This window comes from Pinus tabuliformis, chromosome 7 (assembly GCF_031772625.1).
Source record: "Pinus tabuliformis cultivar Carrire ecotype Pingquan chromosome 7, CPIR1, whole genome shotgun sequence".
NCBI lineage: Eukaryota > Viridiplantae > Streptophyta > Pinopsida > Pinales > Pinaceae > Pinus > Pinus tabuliformis.
Window position 1 is genome coordinate 640,416,713 of NC_142293.1, and position 21,351 is coordinate 640,438,063.

Consider the following 21,351-nt stretch of genomic DNA (forward strand, 5'->3'; position numbering starts at 1 on the left):
CATGAATAAGATGACCCACATGAAGTTTTTCCCTGGTTTCCAAGTTTAACATATTTAAACGTGTGCGAAGTGAGTGTCAAAAAAATGATGGTGATATCATTGAAACAATTGCAAGGCTTGGGAAATATTTGTTGAACTTACATCAAATGTCTACACAACAAGCTGTATATATAGTGTTGCCAATGCCATGGAATACTAGTTCAAGAAAATGTGTATTTATTAATACTTCAACAATAGATTATTGAACCTTTTTACTAAAGAAACCAAGAGACCTAGAATGTGAGCTAGATTATTTAGAGAACATAGCATGTTTATCAATTACGAATCACTATTTGTAACAACCATAAAACATCGAACATGTATGTTTAGTGAAATTTACATCCTGTTAAATACACTGCAAGGAAAAAAAGAGGAAGCATTGAGAGACCATACATTATAAGATACGTAAAGTATAATAAACATATTATTGATGATATATATTAAAGAGAACAATTGGTGTATGTCCCATATCATACTGACAGAAACATATTTAGAGAACTATATTTGAGTTGGGAGAATGCATATTTCTTATTTGAGAAAATCATAAAATGTAATGAATGAAAATTCACAAACAAAACAATGACAAGGTGGACTGATATTGATAACATAGTTACTGAGCTTGAAAACAAAGAAAGGAAATTGTTTGAAAGAAATTTGCATCCATGTGAAGAAATAGAAAATGAAAAACATTATCAATAATATGATATCAAATCAGATATACAATATTTGTAAAAGGCTAAAAATGAAAAATCCATGTAAAAATTTGATAGAAATTGCAACTGCTCGAGATTTCGAACTGAGAAACAAGAGACATAATTCTACTCTACTGATCTGTAGAATAGAAATCACAATTTAGAACAACATGCATAGGCATGCAATAATCAAAATCACAAGTACACAATGATTTTTAGGGGAACCCAACTGGGAAAAAGCCCTCAAGCCTCTTTTCATTAATTAGTTGAATAGAGAAACTATTACAATTGCTTGATCCAACTCTGAGCACAACTTGCAAAAGAATAATTGTTCTCTCTTTTGAATGAGAGCCTCTAGCCAACACTTAGCCAATTTTATGATCCTCTAGTCTCTTATTTCCTTGTGCAAACTTGAGAAAATTCGAACTCCTAAACAATATGGAAGTCCCTATTTCCTTGCATAATTCCCAAGGAATTGATCTCCTGACTACATGCAACAACTGTACACTCAACTAGTATACAACTCATTTTACACTGGCCTTGTTTCCTCCACCTCAGCTAATCACTTTGAATTCCATGCATGCATGAGCTATTTTGGTCTGATTGATCAGTTAACTAACACATAGATGAGTTAGACTGTTGTCCCACTACACAACTGACCTTCAATTGACTCTATCAATAGTTAGAGGCCAGTTAACTAAGTACAATTGAAAATAACTAAATTAGATTTCTAGAATTTAGAAATCAACACATGCGTGAATGAAATCCACACCCACTAACTCGAATTTACTGAGCTAACTGAGTGACAAGAGCCATGTATCACTTTATAACAATTAATAGCTTAGTGAGGGTCTTCCACATATCAAAGGGAGTCTTTTTACCATGTAATTTCGAGACTATGTGGTCTCTCACACCCTCCAAGATGATCCTCCTTGTTCTAGCAACATCCTTCTTCCACTGGGCTAATTTTCGTGCATCAGACTGCTGGGGTTTTACAATGTCATTTTTAAAATATTCTAACACACCATTATCATCAAAGACTGCTTCCATCTGGTACTTCCAGGCTATGAAATTCGAGCTACCCTCCAGGGCATATCCCAATCTCATTTTGTTGAAATTGATTCTTCCAAAGTTGAATAAAAAGCTACTACTAAAGCTAAAATTCAAAATTCCTGAAGAACAAATTTGAAACACTAGTCTCTAATGTGATTTCAGGGCTCTAATAACATGTATAAATTTGATAGAAATTGCAACTGCTCAAGATTTCGAACTGAAAAATAAGAGACACAATTTTACTCTATTGATCTACAGAATGGAAATCACAATTTAGAACAACATGCATAAACATGCAACAAGAAAAACCACAAGTACATAGTGATTTCTATGGGAACCTAACTGGGAAAAACCCCTCAAGCTTCTTTGCATTAATTAGTTGAATAGCAAAACTATCACAATTGCTTGCTCCAACTCTGAGCACAACCTGCAAAAGAATATTTGTTCTCTCTGCTGAATGAGAGCCTCTAGCCAACACTTATCCAATTTTATGATCCTCTAGCCTCCTATTTCCTTGCACAAATTTGAGAAAATTCGAGCTCCTAAACAATAGGAAAGTCCTTATTTCCTTGCATAATTCCTAAGAAATTTATCTCCTCACTACATGCAACAACTGTACACTCAACTAGTATACAACTCATGTTACACTGGCCTTGTCTCCTCCACCTCAGCTGAGCAATTCAAATTCCATGCATGCATGAGCTATTTTGGGATGATTGATCAACTAACTGACATATCTTTGAGCTATACTGTTGTTCCACTGCACAACTGACCTTCAAATGACTCTATCAATAGTTATTGGCCATTTAACTGAGTGCAATTGAAAATAATTGAACTAGATTGCTAGAATTTTAGCAATCAACACATGCATGACTAAACTCCAAGGCCACTAATTCAAATCTACTAAGCTAACTGAGTGACAGAGCCATGCCACACTAGTTAAATGCCTCCAAGTTGTCCCACTAGTGTGGAAATTTGATTTACTCAATTTGACTAAGGCTAAAGTCAAATTGAGACTTTCCTGGTACACTTTCTAACAATTAATAGCTGATAGACCTTATCAACTTGTAAAGAAGCCAAAAGTATTAGAAGAAACAAAATTATATGAAATCATGAGAATGCTTAACCCAGAATAGGAAAAAATAGTAAAAGAAATAGCAGGCGCGAAGAAAATAAATCCAAATGACCCGCTATATGTACTTGTAATAGGTGGCGCGGGTGTTGGAAAAACGTTTACTATTATAACAATATTCCAATCTCTAGAGTCACTTATACAATAACATGTTTGTATATGACTCATGTCAATTAAAATGAATCATCACAACATATACATGGAAGGAAACATTCAATGCAGGTGATATAACATTGTATTCTGCATTCCATTTACCATTTAACAAATTATAATATCTTTTTCATAAAGGTGAAAAATTAGACACATTTTCAAAATGTTGCAAACAACTTCGTGTTACACTGATTGATGAGGCATCTTTGATAGGTTCAAGATTACTATACCACGTCAAAAAATGTTTACGTGGAATTAAGAATACTCAATTGGTTTGTTTTTGAAATATTGATGTAATATTTTCAGGCGACTTGTTCGAAGCACAACCGATCAAAGATTATTTGATTTTTGAGCAACCAATTTTAGCAAGAAACAAATTAGTATATGATTTTTGGAAAGAGAAATTCAAATGCTATGAATTGCATATGATAATGCATAAAAAATATAACAAGTTTATTGAAACGGCTTAGCAAAATGCGAGTTGTTACACTAAAATTTGTCACCATGACTATTTGCAGTCAGTATGGCTCCATCAATAGTCATACTGTCCTCCTTGGCAAGTCTTATACCTCTGCTCCTCATGTCAAACTCCAAAAAAGAGAGAAAGTATTTAAAAGTCAATATAACTCTGGTTACGCAGTTTCTCCTACCCTTACATGTGAGTACGCACCTCAAGTACATAATACCTGCGTACTTGTACGCTCTGTCTGTAAAGGGGTGGGTGCGTACTCCTGTAAAGGTCAAAAGGCGCAATTTTTACTTCAAAAAACTTACTTGTGGTCGATTCTAGAGCATTCTAGAAGATGGTTTGATGTGGATTGAGCGCCTCCAGATGGTTCATACATCCCAATGAAAGAGGAACTTATCCCATGAAGAGGGGAGCTATCCCTTTGAAAGAGGGGATTATCCCATTGATGGTGGACCTGATTAACTTCCTCCAAAGCATTATAAATACAGGCATTGGGCCAGAGGGAGGGGAGGTTGAAAGCTGAACATTCCTAAGGGTAGATGCTGCTGAAATTAGGACTCCCTTTTAGAGCTTGAGAGGAGAGATTCCAATCCTTTCTTAGCTTCATTTGGAAGTGGGTGAGCTGATCAAAGTAAAGGAGAACTCTTGCTGGACCCTGGGAGGGACCTGCACAACACCAAGGCACTGGCTGTAATGGTTTCTTTTGTTTCCAATTAATGCAATTAAGTTCATTTTTCTCAACAAGTTGTTATATATAATTTGTTTCATAAACTCCTTGGTATTTATGATGAATATGTTTTATTATATGAGTTATTCAGGTGCTATGTAATCGTTTGCTTGTTAGTGAATGCAAGCTTCAAGGAGAAGGAGCTCATCTGGATCGAAGAGGCTTGGCTGCTACAAACAGCGTTGGACTAGAGGTAAGCCTTAAACACCTGGTTGCTTTTATTTTAAATGCATATTTAGGGAAAGATAGTGCTTGATTGTTTTGTTTGTCACTAGAAAAGCCTTGTTTTCTAGGGAGGTCGGTTTTGTCCACAAAATTGACTCTTTCCGCATGACAAAATGGCGACTCCGCTGGGGAATCCATGGATTTGATTGATTTCTCTTTTGATTGATACTTTGATTTGAGAAAATCTGATTTCTTTCTAGTTTTTGACTGATTGACTGTGAATTTGGGTGGAATAGCTTAGGGTTGAGTTAGTTTTTATTTTTCTTGATTTTGAGAGTAGTACGCACCCTCTGCGTTAAGCACAGTGCGTACCTGTACGCACTTCTGCTTTGTACACAGAGCGTGGCCGCACCTTTGCAAACAGGCTGCCTGCGTACCCTGTCAAAAGTTTAGAAAATTTTCATTTTTTCCTTTTTACCCATTAGATTTTGTTTATAGCTTTTTTATTGCTGCCCAGATCCACTGGTTACCTGTCAAAAGTTTTCATCTAAGCTTGTTTCATTAGCATCAAGGGTTTTAGTGAAGTTCATAGAAATTCTAGCCCTAGGTTTGATTTTTGTATTGGTCTTGTAGTGACTCTGGCTTTAGAAGTTGTAAAAACCTTGGATATCCCTGGTCTTTTCAGTCTTCTTAGGAGTCGGACCTTTCGTAAAATCCACCTTTGTTTGAGAAACCTACCTTTGTGTTGTCTCTTTGCGGAATTTCGAGAAGGCTTGTTTGTTAAGCTGTGAATTTCATTCTTAAGAAAAAGAACAAGAGTTTTTTATTTTTGTTTTTGACTGATTTATGATTCTGCATGAATTAGTCCTTGGTTGAATTGTAACTGAGTAAAACAACCTGGAATTATATTTTGTAGGCTTTTACCTCATTAGATTTTCTTTTAGGTAAATTTCTCTTAGATTTTCATAGATCTTAAAATTGATTTTTGTTAAGTAGTTTTACATGCTTTGTTAAAATAGGAAAAAATACAAAATCTCTTTTGAAGAAAGTTTGTTTTAGTAGCATTTGAAGTCTTTGAAAAGAGAAAGGAAGTTTTCGTGAAATAATTAGTGGTCATGTGTTGTGTGCTTTGGAAAAGATAAAGAGATTGTTTCTTTGATTTTCATTGCCAAGAAAGTTGTCTTTATAAATTTTGCATTCTCCAACTCTCTTAGCTAGGGAATTCATTGAAAAGGAAAGATTGTTTTGTTTCATCCTAGGTGCATCTTTTTAGTGGATTTGAGTCGAGTCTACACATCATCAGTTTCATCTCCGCTACCTTTTGTCCTAAAGAAAAGCCATAAAAATTAACGCTTAAAGTAAAATTAACTTAGTAACTTTTTATTTACTAGGGCTCTGATACACCAACATAGATCAGGCTAGTGTCTTGGAGTAGGAGAGTAGTTAACTCTCCAAGACAGTAAAAACAAACAAGTAGCTCATCTTGCGGTAGGATAAATTCAACTGTTTCATTTATACTCTGGGAAAGCTCCTCTTAAAGGAGAAGCATGAGATCTTGTCCGAACCAGTGAGGGAATCAATCCTCCTTCATTGGGAACGACGCCAGATATGCACGCACTACAAACGGTAAACCTCAGATTAACCATTGTCGAGGAGCCTGGGGTCACTTGTCGGTAAACCTTGGATTATTGTCAAGGAGCCGGCAAGGGGATTGAGCTTGTTACTCTGCCCTTGCGTGCTATCGGATCGTAGACTGTTCCCCCAGGTATATTTGTTGCTGTTGGTGACCTTAGTGACTATTATCTTTAGGATTCTTCCTAAGGTGACGGTGGAGGGAAGATCCCACTGTACCTGGAGCAGACGTCGGCTAGACTCACTTGGATTTTCTGGGGGGTTCACTTCACTCGAGACGGTTAAAGTGGAGGAACTTGGTCCAGTCTATTCATTAAGCAGGTTGCTGGGGTAACTATTCCACCCGCCACTTCTGTATTGAATTCTGCGATGTTGGATTTCATCACCAACTAGTGTTTTCGGTCCGGAAGGTTACTGTTTGTGTGTGGCTTGACGCCCTAAATTCTTTAGGCGTGTGATTTGAATTTTTTTGGTTCTTTAGAGACTTTAGGCAGTTTTCTTTGAGATTTTACTTTGTTTGCGTGTGCAGTAGTTAAAAGTTATTAGCTGTGGCTGAATTACCAAGACAATCCCGTAGACTTCGGGGCCAGTCTCCTGAGGTTGTAACTATGGCTAATTTGTTGAGGAAGTCCCGTAGACTTCGGGGCCAACCTCCTGAAGAAGTCCCGGGCCATTACGAAGGTTTGAAAGTCCTCGTAACTCCTAGTGGCAGTAAAGTAGGGTCACCTGAAGAAGGAGAGTCTTCGTTGGTTGTTCATCCTGATTACCAAACTCTAGAAACAGGTTATAATCCTGAAGCTGTTTCGGTTTCCGAACTTGCTGGTAGTTTTTCATCTACTAGTGATATAGGCGAAGAACCTGAGATATCTGAACCTGTTACTCCAACATCGGGGTTAGTCTCTCCAACTTCTAGTGCTCCTAATTCACCTAGGGTAGAAAGAGTCATCATCGAAAATCTTCCTTCTGGTTTGATAGCTATTGAAGAGCTTGCTCCGGAAGAAGAAATAGGCATCCCTATCCCTGAAAATCAACCTACTATTGATCTAAGGGAGCGTGAATCCATTTTTTACAGTCCACCTAGAAGTACTACTTGGTATCTTTCTTTAACTAATTATTTGGACAACTCAGGGTTAAGTTTTTCACCACCTCGTGCTCCTTATCCACCTAGGGGTATTTATACTCCCGTAAATATGTCAGGTCAGTCGCCCATGTTTACTCAATCGCCTGAATCTTTTTTGTACGACGGTCCTTCTGTTCCCGCTGGGTATCAGTCTCTTTCTGGTACTTTTTCGGGAGCATCTCCTCAGCCCATTGAACAAAGGATATTCACTGGAAGCAATGGTGCAAAGCCGTTGAGTGTAGAAGATATTCTTATGATGTCAGGTTCTATTCCCGCTTCTCAACCTCAAGGTGGCCAGTTAACGCCTAGGGGGCAACCTCAAGGTACACAATTTGCATTTGGGGGGCAACCTCAAGGACAGTACGTGCCTATGGTACATTACGTTCCTCAAGGTCAACCCCAGACTCAATATGTACCCCAAGGTCAACCCCAGTACCAATTTATACCTCAAGGTCAACCCCAGTATCAGTACATGCCTCAAGGGTATTTACCCCAAGGTCAGTACTCAAGTCAAGGTTTCCAACCACCCCAAGGTCAATCTTATGTTCAAGGTACGGGAAATGTACCTTTCACTTATCAATCCTACCCTCAACCCGGTTATGGATCTCAATATCCTCAACCTGTTATGGGTCAATACCCCGGAATGAACATAGTGTGGGATCCATCACAAGTTCAATAGGTGTTGCAGCCAAATGTACAGTTGTCATCTCAAACTGGACAACCCTTAGTTTCTGGTTCACCCCAGCAACCAGTCCAATCTAATATTCAAACTTCTGTACCTTCGGTAGTTTCTCAGTCTGGGCCTATTTCACCTCGTACTCCATCTCAAACAACTGCTGCAACTGCCGCAACATCTGTTCCATCTACCCCACTTACTTCTGGAGTATCGACAGCTCCGGTTTCTACTGTTCCTGTATCTACTCCTCAGACATCTTTACCATCGTCTGGATCCACGATTCAAACTACGGTTCAGATCCCTGTAGGACAACCTGGTTTAAGTACGGTTGTCACAAGTCAACCACAATTCACTTACCAACCGTACCAGGGACAGTACCAATTCGGTCCTGCTGTCCAGCAGCCGGTTTACCAGTATCAACCGTATCCTGGGTACACTTATCAACAACCACAACAACCCCAGTACGGTCCGGTTAATCTTGGTTTTCCAGGAGAATACAATATCCCGAACGCGATTCCTATTCCTAGTTATCCTGGATATCTTCCTCCTGGGGTTGGTATAGTGACCCAGAGTTTTAGGGATCCTAATCGGTAGCTACCGTTTATCGCAACTTTGGATTTACCAGACTTGTCGCGCCTAACGAACGATCCAATCAATTATCTTCCGTTTTGGCCGCCAATGCCAAATAAGTTGCCCAGTGACATTCCCAAGTTCGAGGGTAAGTCTGGAGAGGACCCGTCGAATCATGTGATGAATTACCACCTCTGGTGTGCCTCTAATTCCATCTCGGATGATTCGATTCGCTTACGTCTTTTCCAGCACACTCTCATTGGTCTTGCGGCCAAGTGGTACATTGAGTTACCACGGGCCTCTTTTTATAATTTTAGTCAGTTAGCTACCTCGTTTTTAACTCATTTTCAGTTGCCGGTCAGATATGATAATGGCACGGAGTTACTAACTTCATTAAAACAATCGACGTCCACTTATATTTCCGATCATATTCATGAATGGAGACGTCGAAGGCGGTTAGTGAAAGTTTTTATCCCGGACCAGATCTTAGCTGAATGGTTTGTTAAATCATTGTTACCGAAGATTACTGAAGACGTAGCTAAGGCCGGAGTAGTTACTGAGGAGCGAGTGATTGCTCAAGCACAGTACCTTGACTTAGTTTACACTCAGTCAGGTACGTTACATGAAAAGATCCCAGATCTTCCAAAGTCAAATCAAATTGCTGCAGCTCCTTCGGGATCTCATGCCGCTGATGGCATGATTGGTACGGTGAACACTAAAAGTAAGAAGAAATCTTCCAAGAATTCTTCTCCTATCATAACCTTGCCTGATTCCCCGACAAGAGATTCTTCCGCTGAGGTTTCCACCAATATTCACGCTGTAGAGTCATCTACAGCCAAATCAAAATCCGGTGGGAAGAAGAAAGGGAAGAAGAAGAATAAAGCAGACAAAACTCCAAAGGAGAAAACTGAAAAGGCGGAATCCAATGATGAAAAGCACAAGCCTCGTTATCCATGTCTCATTTGTGAAGAGGAACATTTTACAAGAGACTGCCCTCATCGAGCATAGGTTGCGAAAATCGTCAAAGGTTCCCAAATTCCTGCTCTCTTGAAGGATCCATTTCCAAAAGATAGAAAAATGATAGGTTCTTCCTCGAGTGCCAATGAAGAACCCATTTTGATGATGTCCCATGTAAGGATTGCGACTCGATCGCAAGATTATGGTAGTAAAAGTCCTCTTGCTGGCAAAGAAGCAGAATCTTCTCATTCTAATCCATCAACCTCAGCTCCCAGTTCCGATCCACTACAGATCGAGAAACCTAATCCAGACTTAGTAATCAAGCCGCCTGCCAAGGGTGTACTTCGAAGGTCTGCTTTCAATCCACATGCGAGAGCGACCCAGAATTATAACATTGTTGAGGACTTAGCTGTTTCACCCTCAGCAATGTCGGCTTTGGAAGTGCTGCAATCATGTCCAGCACAATGCAAATTACTTTTGTCGGCTATAGGAGCTGTTGATGTTCAGGACCCGAACCTAATAATCTTTGATCTAGAAAATAGTACACCGCGTTTGCCTCATCAAATGGCTTTCCTGATCCCAGTGATAGTCAAAAACAGGCCTATTCATCGGACTGTAATTGATGAGGGAGCTTCAACGTGTATTATGTCGATACAATGTTGGAGATCGCTTGGTTCTCCTTCACTAAATCAATCCCCGACAATTCTTAAGGCCTTTGATGGCCGTGGGTTTCATCCTTTTGGCATTCTACAGGATTTGCCTATAGGGGTTGAAGGAAAAACCGTTAGTCTAGATGTGGAGGTGGTTGATGCCCCTCTAGACTACAACCTTCTCTTGGGTCGAAGTTGGACTTACGCTATGACAGCGGTCGTTTCATCGGTCTTCCGCGTAATAAAGTTCCCACATAATGGAAAGATCGTAACAATAGACCAGCTGGCTTACTTTTCATCCGACCCAACCTCTTCAGAGAGTATTCAGCATGTCGGTAAAATGACTATCCCATATAAGGATGTTGGTGTAGGATTAGTTAAAGATGCCGGTTTACTGGGAACTTTTCCTTTTCCTCCGCTCAACGCATCATCTTCATTTGCAACCATTCATATGATTACATCAGACACTATTTATTATGACGATCCTTGGATCGTTCCTTCTGAATCTGAAATAGACTCATTTGGTAATTTCATGCCTCTGAGTCCATATGAAATTGCCTATGAAGCCGTGCAGTCTTTTACCGACCCGTGTTCAACCAAAATTGACCAAATGAATGTGGTCCGTGAGGAATCACTTTTCACATCAACCTCGGAGATAATAGCGTTTCCCGAAGTTGTGTCATCTGACGAGCAACTTCGTGAAGTCCTGTGTATAGATGATTTACCATGGGAGGATCTCCATCATAGATCTTCGTTTTTACCCGAGGATGATCGTTTTGAAAATGATTTCTCATCAATTTTTACAGCTGAATATGTCAAAGAAGCTCAGAATCCCATGAAACATCCTGATTCAGAGCTGAATTTGGGAAATATCTCTCGAACTATTCCCATTGACATTTCAGTTAAGCCTGGAATTGTTGAGAACATTCATATAGGTGCCTCGTGTACAGATGACGAAATTCAGACATACAAGGCCCTATTTCAAGAATTCCGCGACGTGTTTGCCTGGTCCTATGAGGAAATGCCAGGAATTGATCCCGCGATTGTTGTTCATGAGATCAAGACTTACCCGGATGCTAAACCCGTCCGGCAACGTTTGCGTCAGATTCACCCACGAAAAGCTGCTGCAATTAAAACAGAAGTTGAAAAACTGTTGAAAGCAGGTTTCATTTATCCGATCCCGTTAATGGATTGGGTATCGAATATTGTTCCGGTTAACAAAAAACAGGGAACAATAAGAATATGCATCGATTATAGGGACATTAATCGAGCTTGTCCAAAGGACAACTACCCAACATCCTATATCGATCAAACCATTGATGATTGTGCTGGCAGTGAAATATTTTCCTTTATGGACGGTTTTTCCGGTTACAATCAAATCAATATTCTACCTGCCGATCAACCAAAAACGGATTTCATTTGTCCATGGGGGACATTTGCTTATTGCAAATTGCCTTTTGGGATAAAGAATGCCGGAGCAACTTTTCAAAGGGCGATGTCTTATGCGTTTCATGACATCAAACACATTGTGCAACCGTATCTCGATGATTTGCCCGCTCATTCATTACATCGAGCTGACCACCTTGTCCATTTACAAGCAATCTTCATGAGGTGTAGGCATTATCGTATTCGGTTGAACCCACACAAATGTGTCTTCTGTATAGAAGTGGGACGATTGCTAGGATTTGTAGTTTCAAAAGCCGGCATTCACGTCGATCCCTCAAAGGTAGAAGCTATCATCAAATTTCCTCCTCCTTCGAGTCTTCGCCAACTCCAAAGTTTGCAGGGGAAAGCAAACTTTTTACGACAATTCATTCCTAACTATGCCGAGGTTACAAAAGGTTTTACACGGTTGTTGAAACAGAATGCTCAATTCTCTTGGGATGAGATAGCTCAGAAATCTTTTGATGCACTCAAACACGCGTTGACCCATGCACAGTTGTTGCATCCTCCCAACTACAACCAGGATTACTTTTTGTATCTCGCTGCCTCCCATTCCACCATTGGAATGGTCTTAGTTCAGGAAGATGAATTCGGAACGGAACATGTGGTATATTACCTTAGTAGGACGTTAAATCCCACTGAGCTAAAATACTCACATGTGGAGAAATTGGCATTGGCAGCCGTTCAAGCTGTCCAACGTTTTCGTCACTACATTTTACTCCGTAAAACTATAGTCATTTCGGATTGCAACCCTATGATCTACATTTTGACCAAACAATTGCTAGGGGGCAAGTACTCTAAATGGATTGTTATCCTGCAGGAGTTCAACTTGGAGTTTGAGAAATCCAAGTCTAAGAAATCTTTAGTTTTTGCAGAGTTAATGTGTGACTTCCCGCGTGCTGACACGGAAACTGTGGCAGAGGAGCCCATTGCAGATGAATCTTTGTTTCTAATCAACACTTTAGATCCGTGGTATGGGGATATCATCGTCTATCTCCAGACCCAATCCTTTCGGCCCGAAGCTTCAAAGTCGGAACGTCGGAAAATTAGATTCTAGTCCCAACAATACAAAATTATTGGAGATACTCTTTATCGCCGTGGGGCGGACTCTATCTTTCGACGTTGTTTAACTCACGAAGAGGCTGAAAGGGTTCTAAATGACTGTCACTCTGGAGCGTGTGGCGGTCATATGTCTGGGTATGCCACAACCCAAAAGATATTGCGCGCTGGCTACTTCTGGCCATCCTTGTTTGAATATTGTATTACTGCGGTCCGAAAATGCCACAACTGTCAAGTGTTTGATCGAAAGATGCGCGCTCCACCTGCTCCTCTCCACCCTATAATTGCCGTTGGTCCTTTTGCCAAATGGGGTATCGATTTTATTACATGTAACCCTCACTCGGCCGGGGGGCATGCGTACATCATCCTTGCGGTAGATTATTTTACTAAGTGGGCCGAGGCGATGCCTACATTCGAGGCAGACGGCAAGACAACTGCAATTTTTGTGTTCAATCATATAATTGCTAGGTTTGGTGTCCCACAAGTGATAATCACTGACCATGGGCACCATTTTCGAAACGTTATGATGACAGAACTTACAGGCCAGCTTGGTTTGCGTCACGATAGTTCAACTCCTTATTATCCACAAGCAAATGGTCTGGTTGAGTCCATCAACAAAGTTTTAGTTATCATGATCCGACGAATCATTGGTATTCATCGGTCGAATTGGCACAACATGTTATTTTCAGCGCTTTGGGTGTACCGAACCTCAGTGAAAACATCAACAGGGTTCACTCCTTTCCAACTAGTTTATGGTTTGGAAGCTGTGCTACCCATTGAATGCGAAATCCCGTCACTGCAAATGGCCATCGAGTTACTTCCAGCTACTTCCGAAGAGGAGAAGCGTTTATTATACTTAGCTCAATTAGATGAGAATCGACGTGATGCTGCATTGGCGATCAAGACTCACGCAAAACGTATGAAAGCTCAGTATGATCAAAATGTGACCCCTTGAAATTTTTCGGAAGGAGACCTAGTGTTATTATATGATCAAGCTAATGATAAATTAGGTGCTGGAAAATTCGTTCCTATGTGGCATGGGCCCTATATTGTCAAGCGAAAGCTAGCAAAAGGGGCCTATGAGTTGGTAGACTTTGACGGGGACTCTTTGGGTAAACCCAGAAATGGACTTTACCTAAAGAGGTATTATGCTTAAAAGATGGGTATGGAGATTTTTAGTTAGGTTAGTTTTTCTTTCTAGCTGGTATGTTTGTTAGTTTAGACAATGTGCTTAGCTTAGAGAGTGTGTTTTCGTCATTATTTCTGCTTATCTTGGTTTTACTCTTGATGATGCAGATGTCGATGCCTTTCCAAACATACATTGGTTTCGCTGATGGTGCTTGTTGTAGTACACGGAATATCTCTTCCGCAGCTTGGGTTATCTATTCGCCCTCTGACGAGTTAGTATCTATGCATGGGGTGAGCCTCGGTCAAACAACAAACAACATTGCCGAATACAGTGCAGTGATTGAGTTATTGTCTGAATCTATTTCATTTGAGATTCAGAGTTTGATAGTGAGGTTAGATTCTGAACTCGTTGTATTACATCTTAATAGAGTGTATGCCATTAGAAATCCAGTGTTATTAAGGTTATTTTTGAGAGTGCGTCTCTTGGAACGTGAGTTTGATTACATTGAATACCAGCATATTCCAAGGTCTTTAAATACATTAGCAGATGCAATTGCTTCTCGAATGTTAAATAGACATTTGCAATAATCATACATGTAAATTTAAAACCATTCCATAACATGATTTACAAGATAAGCCGGTAATAATGATATATATAGATAGGAGTGTGTCAAAAAATACATCGTCTTCGATCATAGGTTGAAAAACACCTTATGATCGGCAAAAATGATAAGTACAAAAAACCAAAATGTCACATGTGTCTACAAAACGACCATCCAATCACTGGTGATGATCTCTATATGACACCACTGCACGGGCTACCCTACACAAGAACCTCCTAAAAGGTCCTGGGACCCCGACTACATAGCGCTGAAGCCTGATTGGAATATCATCTATGGTAGTCTCCGGTATGTTTGCTGTAAGACGCTCTAGGTCACTTTCCAACTCAGCCAAAGTCTCTGTGGCCTCGTCCTGTGGGGCCAGTGCCGCTGCAACTGGTAGTCTCCTCTCGTAAGGCCGGAGATTGGCTGGATGTCGTGGGCCTACATCTGCATTTTGAAAATTATTACTATCAGTTTTGAGACGATATAAAAACAAACAAAAAAATAGATAGTTTAAAAAATTTGTGGAAAATGAAGTTACCTGTATCATCCCATTGTTCTCCCGGTGGAAGAACCATGTCCGGATCTCCACGAAAATCAACTCCGGCATAAGGAAAATCCTGTATAGAAAAGACCTGGTCTTCTAACCAGTGAAAGTACTCCGGAGTAAATCGGACAACCTCCGTTCCCTCATCAGGATGACGGGCCATAACCGCAACCCATCGCATCAATTTGGGCTCTCGAGGAAGCCCAACCCCAACAGTGAGCTGCTGTGGGATCAGCATCGGAACCCTCTCTAAGCCAAAACTCACAACTAAAGGCCCATAACCAAAAGTCTTTAGCTGTCCGTTTTTGGCTCTAGTCAGTTGGCCTTTTATATTGGCCAACACAACATCACACCAGTTGAAAATGGTACCTCGATAGCAATCAATAGCCATCCGCATCTGGGATCCAGTAGCAATGTGTAAAGCGGCAGCCCCGCAAAGTCTGGTAATTGTAAAGGAAATCACCTTAAGTTCAGGTCGGGATATAGTTTTGATCTCTATCCCCTTCTCCTGAGTCTGAGTGTTACACCACTCTAGTCGGAGACTAGCGATGGACTGGCCACCCGGCCTAGTCCCGAAAAGAGTCAAGTGTTTGCCTCTCTTGGGCAAGCCAGTGAGAAAGTAGATATCTGCGGGCTCCATCTCGAGCTGGTGCCCTCCAATATAAAAACACTGGTCCTGAACGTTCCATCTTTCTACCAGCCACTCTAGAAAGCTCACTTGGGCCCTCATGCCAGGTATGGCCCAATATTTATAAAGGCCGCATGCCTTCAAAGCATCAATTGACAGTTGATGATTAATGGCGACCAAATCAACATCTTCGTGCTCTCTCTCGCGCCAATCAAGCATGGTGAACAATCTACACACCAGAAAACATCCATTAGATTCCATGAAATCAAAATTTTTTGGTCCATTTTGGAGAATTTGGGGTTTAAAAACTTGTTGCGCGGAGTACGCACCCCGCCTTTAGGAACAAAGCGTGGGTACGCAGGTTCCCTGAAGGCAAGGTGCGTACTCCCGACATTTTTATAACTGAGAAAATGTCGGGGTACGCGGGTCCCTAGTGTGATGCCTGCGTACCCCGATAGGCAGTCTTTGAAACCCCAAAACCTCCAAAAAATGAAATTAGGGGCCTCAAAAAGAATTCTAAACGGATGAAATTGAAGAGGAGGATGTTGTAGAATACCTGAAAGAGACAGCGTTCGATTTCGACAGGATTCTCCGCAATGTCCACGGGAAGTTTCTTGCCAAAAGCCCTTTTTCTCTCCTCAATAGTAAAATGGTAAAAATGAATTGGTAAAAGCCCTTTTTATAGGTTTTTTGGGTAAATAAATGGTAAATTTGTTTATTTTTCACCATGAAAAGGTATTTTTCAAAGTATTTTTATTTATCTTCAACAGGTATGAGTAATGTGTTGGTTTTTGGTGCAGGATAAAGGATTTTCAGGGAAAATTGTCATTTTTTACAAACAAAAACATTAGAGTCATCTTTAAGCCCTTTTCTGACTCCTAAAACATGAAAAGATTGCCGAGCGTTTCTTTTACACTCGTTAAAATGGAATTAAAAGACGGTCCTCTTACAGCCCTTTTCTGACCGTAAAAACATGAAAAGATTGCCAGATTTTTGTCGTTTCAAATTCGATATTGGAAATAAAACGACGTGTCCTTGGTCACTTTTTACTTTTCAGATCAGAGACACTAATCATGAAAGTACTCCTTGATCGTAAAGATCAAGCGGTTCTCTCAAGTATTATTTTATACTTTTTCGGGCTTGGGAGACACAAACTTACAAAAAAGGTCAACCCTGGAGTCTTCTTAAGTTTTTCAGACTCTCTAAAATTGAAAAACGTTGAGTTTCTCCTATACTGGACTCATTAAAATTTCATAGTAAAGGACCTGTTCGATTACAAACAGGAACAGACCACTCCTTCTTAGGGTTCGAATCTAAACTAAGTTGGACTCATCCGAAGGATGAGCTTATAATCAAGCAAATGTTATCCTCCTCAAGCTTGTAAAAAAATAAAGAGGTACTTGCCAGAAATGGTGGGGGAAAGAGAGAAAAATGAGCCTATTTGTTATCCTTTGTCTCAGAAAAAACCTTATCACCACTCTTGAACACGACACTTTTCATTCACCTGGGTTGGGAAATCCTTTGCCTAACAGTTGATCAAACCACATTGAAAGTCTTCAGTCGTTTTCTGGGTATTAACTTTGGGTCAATTGTCACCAAGCCATCTGTTGTGTCGTTATGTGTTCAAGAGGTCACTGCAAATAAACCATTCATCTGCAAAATACCTGTCATCCATCTTGACCATCCCTGAGTCAGTCCTTACAGCTACATTTCTTCAACTTGATCTATGATTTCGTGTTGTGGGCTTGCCCGCAACGGATCGCTTTCTATCGACATCAGCACATTATCTAGAAAGATGATCTAGGAATTGTCAGTACCTTGAAATCTGCATGCCTCAATGGCAGGTTTCTCGCCTTTGACGACAATTTACATCATTGACTTTCGATCGAAGGATTCCGTGACATGTTCGACACCAACACATCTATTCACATCTCATGGATTGTACTGGGTACTTTGAGAACCATTGACATCACTGGTGGTCTCTCTCACACTTGTTAACAATTTACATCATTGACTGGTAATCAAGTGGTTTCTACCATGTTCGACATCAACTCATTTATTCGCATGAATAGAATCGTACTATTTTGGGAAGTAGAAATGAAGACCCTGGATCTAATTTCCGCCATCCAGGCTGCGAGGAGTTTTGTATTCATTATATAGTAGACTAATTATAAACAGATGGCTGCATCCATACTGTGTCTACAGGTGTCTATGATTATGATGTACTGCGAAATCATTCCTATATCAGAGCAGTAGTTAGTTTGTTAGTTAAAGTTTTTGATCTGAGTATGGGAATGCCTACCTCAGCGATGATATGATCTCATATATGTATTTTGTGTTGAATATTTGCAGGTTCCGACTGGGCTCTCCACAAGATAATCCTCGAAATGATAAAGTGCTTCACCCTTCCTAGATGATATAAAACCCTAGTCTACTACAGACTTCGCACTTTAGGGGGCAATCTGTTACACTAAAATTTGTCACCATGACTATTTGCAGTCAGTATGGCTCCATCAATAGTCATACTGTCCTCCTTGGCAAGTCTTATACCTCTGCTCCTCATGTCAAACTCCAAAAAAGAGAGAAAGTCTTTAAAAGTCAATATAACTCTGGTTACGCAGTTTCTCCTACCCTTACCTGCGTGTACGCACCTCAAGTACATAATACCTGCGTACTTGTACGCTCTGTCTGTAAAGGGGTGGGTGCGTACTCCTGTAAAGGTCAAAAGGCGCAAGTTTTACTTCAAAAAACTTACTTGTGGTCGATTCTAGAGCATTCTAGAAGATGGTTTGACGTGGATTGAGTGCCTCCAGATGGTTCATGCATCCCAATGAAAGAGGAACTTATCCCATGAAGAGGGGAGCTATCCCTTTGAAAGAGGGGCTTATCCCATTGATGGTGGACCTGATTAACTTCCTCCAAAGCATTATAAATACAGGCATTGGGCCAGAGGGAGGGGAGGTTGAAAGCTGAACATTCCTAAGGGTAGATGCTACTGAAATTAGGACTCCCTTTTAGAGCTTGAGAGGAGAGATTCCAATCCTTTCTTAGCTTCATTTGGAAGTGGGTGAGCTGATCAAAGTAAAGGAGAACTCTTTCTGGACCCTGGGAGGGACCTACACAACACCAAGGCACTGGTTGTAATGGTTTCTTTTGTTTCCAATTAATGCAATTAAGTTCATTTTTCTCAACAAGTTGTTATATATAATTTGTTTCATAAACTCCTTGGTCTTTATGATGAATATGTTTTATTATATGAGTTATTCAGGTGCTATGTAATCGTTTGCTTGTTAGTGAATGCAGGCTTCAAGGAGAAGGAGCTCATCTGGATCGAAGAGGCTTGGCTGCTACAAACAGCGTTGGACTAGAGGTAAGCCTTAAACACCTGGTTGCTTTTATTTTAAATGCATATTTAGGGAAAGATAGTGCTTGATTGTTTTGTTTGTCACTAGAAAAACCTTGTTTTCTAGGGAGGTCGGTTTTGTCTGCAAAATTGACTCTTTCCGCATGACACGAGTGAATCAATAATATGATAAAGACATAAAATATATAAACTCTAAGTGCTACATGCCAGTCCCAATGGATCCATTGTTTCCATACCTATTTTACAGAAATAGGGATGTACAAAAGCATAATGAAAAAATGTTGTCACATGTAAATGAAGATGATTGAAGTGGATGTTGGTGGCCACCTGCCTATTCCACTTGGACCCCCAACACCGTCTCTTTCATTTTTTCGGTTTCCTTAATTGTAGCTCAGTTAACTATTTTTGGCAGTTTTTCAGGTCTTGAACTTCCAGAGCCGTTTTGAGGCCCTAAACGGTGTTTTTAGGGAAAATAGAGGGACTAAAAATGTCTCAAACTAACTTTTGAGTTTGTTTTTGGCCCTCTCTTTGAGATCTTCAAAACAAGGTATTATGATAGCCAAACAGAGATCGCATGCCAAAGTTATGACCCCAGGAAGTTGATGTACCAATTTACCCAAACGGGGCCCACAGTTTTGGCGCTTCATCTCCTATGGTTAGGTTTTTGGATGTTTAGGGTTTTCCATTATTTCTCAATAATAAATAGGCCTTTGAGCCTCATTGTAACACAGTTAAGTCATGTAGCCGCCACATCTCTCCTCAAAGATAAGCTAACATCGCCCGAGCTATCTTATTTCCATTCTGTTTGTAAGCATAGTTTAGTATTTTTCCATTAATGAAATGAAGTGTTTTTCTGCCGCATCTCTATGTTTATGATTATATCTGTAAGTTGTTGCATTCCTGTTTAAGTTCATATCAGAAGAGCTAATAGTTCTTAATGCAATTGATGAATCTCACAATAAGGAAATAAGATTTCTTGCATATAAGAAGACAATGATATTACCGTCGAGAATATTTATCAAATGCAATGTTATTGTTGAGATATATGCATGGAAATATAATATACAGGATGGTATTTTTAATGGTGCTGATGGGATATGCAAAAAATATATGGAAACTAGCAATAATGTTGATGTGTTATGGATAGATTTCGTAAATCTAGATATCGACAAACTTCAAAGAAACATGTATCGTGAACTGTACGACGAAAACATTTCATTTGATTAGACTCCAATATTGGGTGTTTCAAAACCATTGACATCTAATAATAAGAGATTTACTACTATAGTGTGCAAACAATTTCCGATACAACTAGCTTATGCTAGAATAATTCATCGATCACAGGGTTTATGTTAAATAGACTTGCATTTGATCCAAGTGGAAAATCAAGACATGAAATAGTTTACACAACACTCTCGCATGTTAGAACAATGGAATCATTGTATCTTGTTCAAATAATAAAACAAAATAACTTTTGTCTAAAAAAGAAAGTATTAGAAGAAACGAAACACTTAAGAACTAAAGCATCAATGAAATCATGATACATAGAGAAGCCGATAACAAGTGCTAATACTTGAACGATTGCAAGTTTGAATACACGAAGTCTACGTGATCATGTGAATTACGTTGTACGTGATGAAGATTTAATGAATGCTATGATTCTATGTATCCAGGAAACACATTTAAAATTTCCATTGTTCAATATGAATTTCATAAATTCAATTTCAACATATCAATTTGTCTTCATGGAGTACTTACTTGTATACAAAAGAACATATAGATCGTATCAATATTTTTTGTTGTTGTTGCAATAATAGAATCAAACCTGTTTTGTCGAAAGTATATTTCCAATGTCAGATATGCATAATAAATGTATATGTTGCACCAATTGTAACTGTTTATGAAATCAATGAAGAAATAGGAAACAATTATTAGAATATATGCAGTGTGATTACAAGAAATAACAAGGAATTTTATTTATGTGAATAAGACAATTATTGATCACATTTGGACAAAGTTACCTCTTTAGCAATGACATGCTCATATTTCACAATCGTACTGGAGTGACCATGATGCAGTACATGCTTCGTTATACTTTGAGTTCGTTATACTTTGAGTGATTGTAAGACTACCAAATCTATACATTTTTTGCTTAGAAGCAATAAAGTTCATAAGCAATTGTAAATGCAATACAACACACTTTGGTAAATTTTAGTTATTTTTGTATAGGTTGTAACCATATATTTGCTATTTATTTTCATGTGGAGTCCAAAATGAATAGGTAATTCATTTAACTGTTACAAGGCAATAACAATTTCAAATTTGTTAGTTGTATTATTATAACTCAAACTAATTAGTAATTGCACAATTGTGGAAAATAGGAAAAAATGCAGGAACAATGTGCAAAACTTGCAAATGTGCAGAAGTGTTATTGTATTTTTGCATCTACCATTTTCTGTGCATATTGGCTACTTTGCATATCTTCTCAGCATATACCCATTTTGCATGACACTTTTCCCATATGTTCATGGGATTTTTAAAAAATTCC

At 39.4% G+C, this 21,351-nt stretch overlaps 1 protein-coding gene across 1 annotated transcript in view; it reads left to right on the forward strand.

Moving 5' to 3' along the window:
• LOC149249076 (uncharacterized) overlaps positions 1-20,030 on the forward strand; it is a 33,813-nt gene extending 13,783 nt beyond the window's left edge. The window contains exon 3 of the mRNA XM_089451885.1: positions 19,713-20,030. Within this exon, the coding sequence (XP_089308011.1) occupies positions 19,713-20,030 (318 nt within the window). The remainder of the gene's footprint in view (positions 1-19,712) is intronic.
• The last annotated feature ends 1,321 nt before the right edge of the window (positions 20,031-21,351 follow it).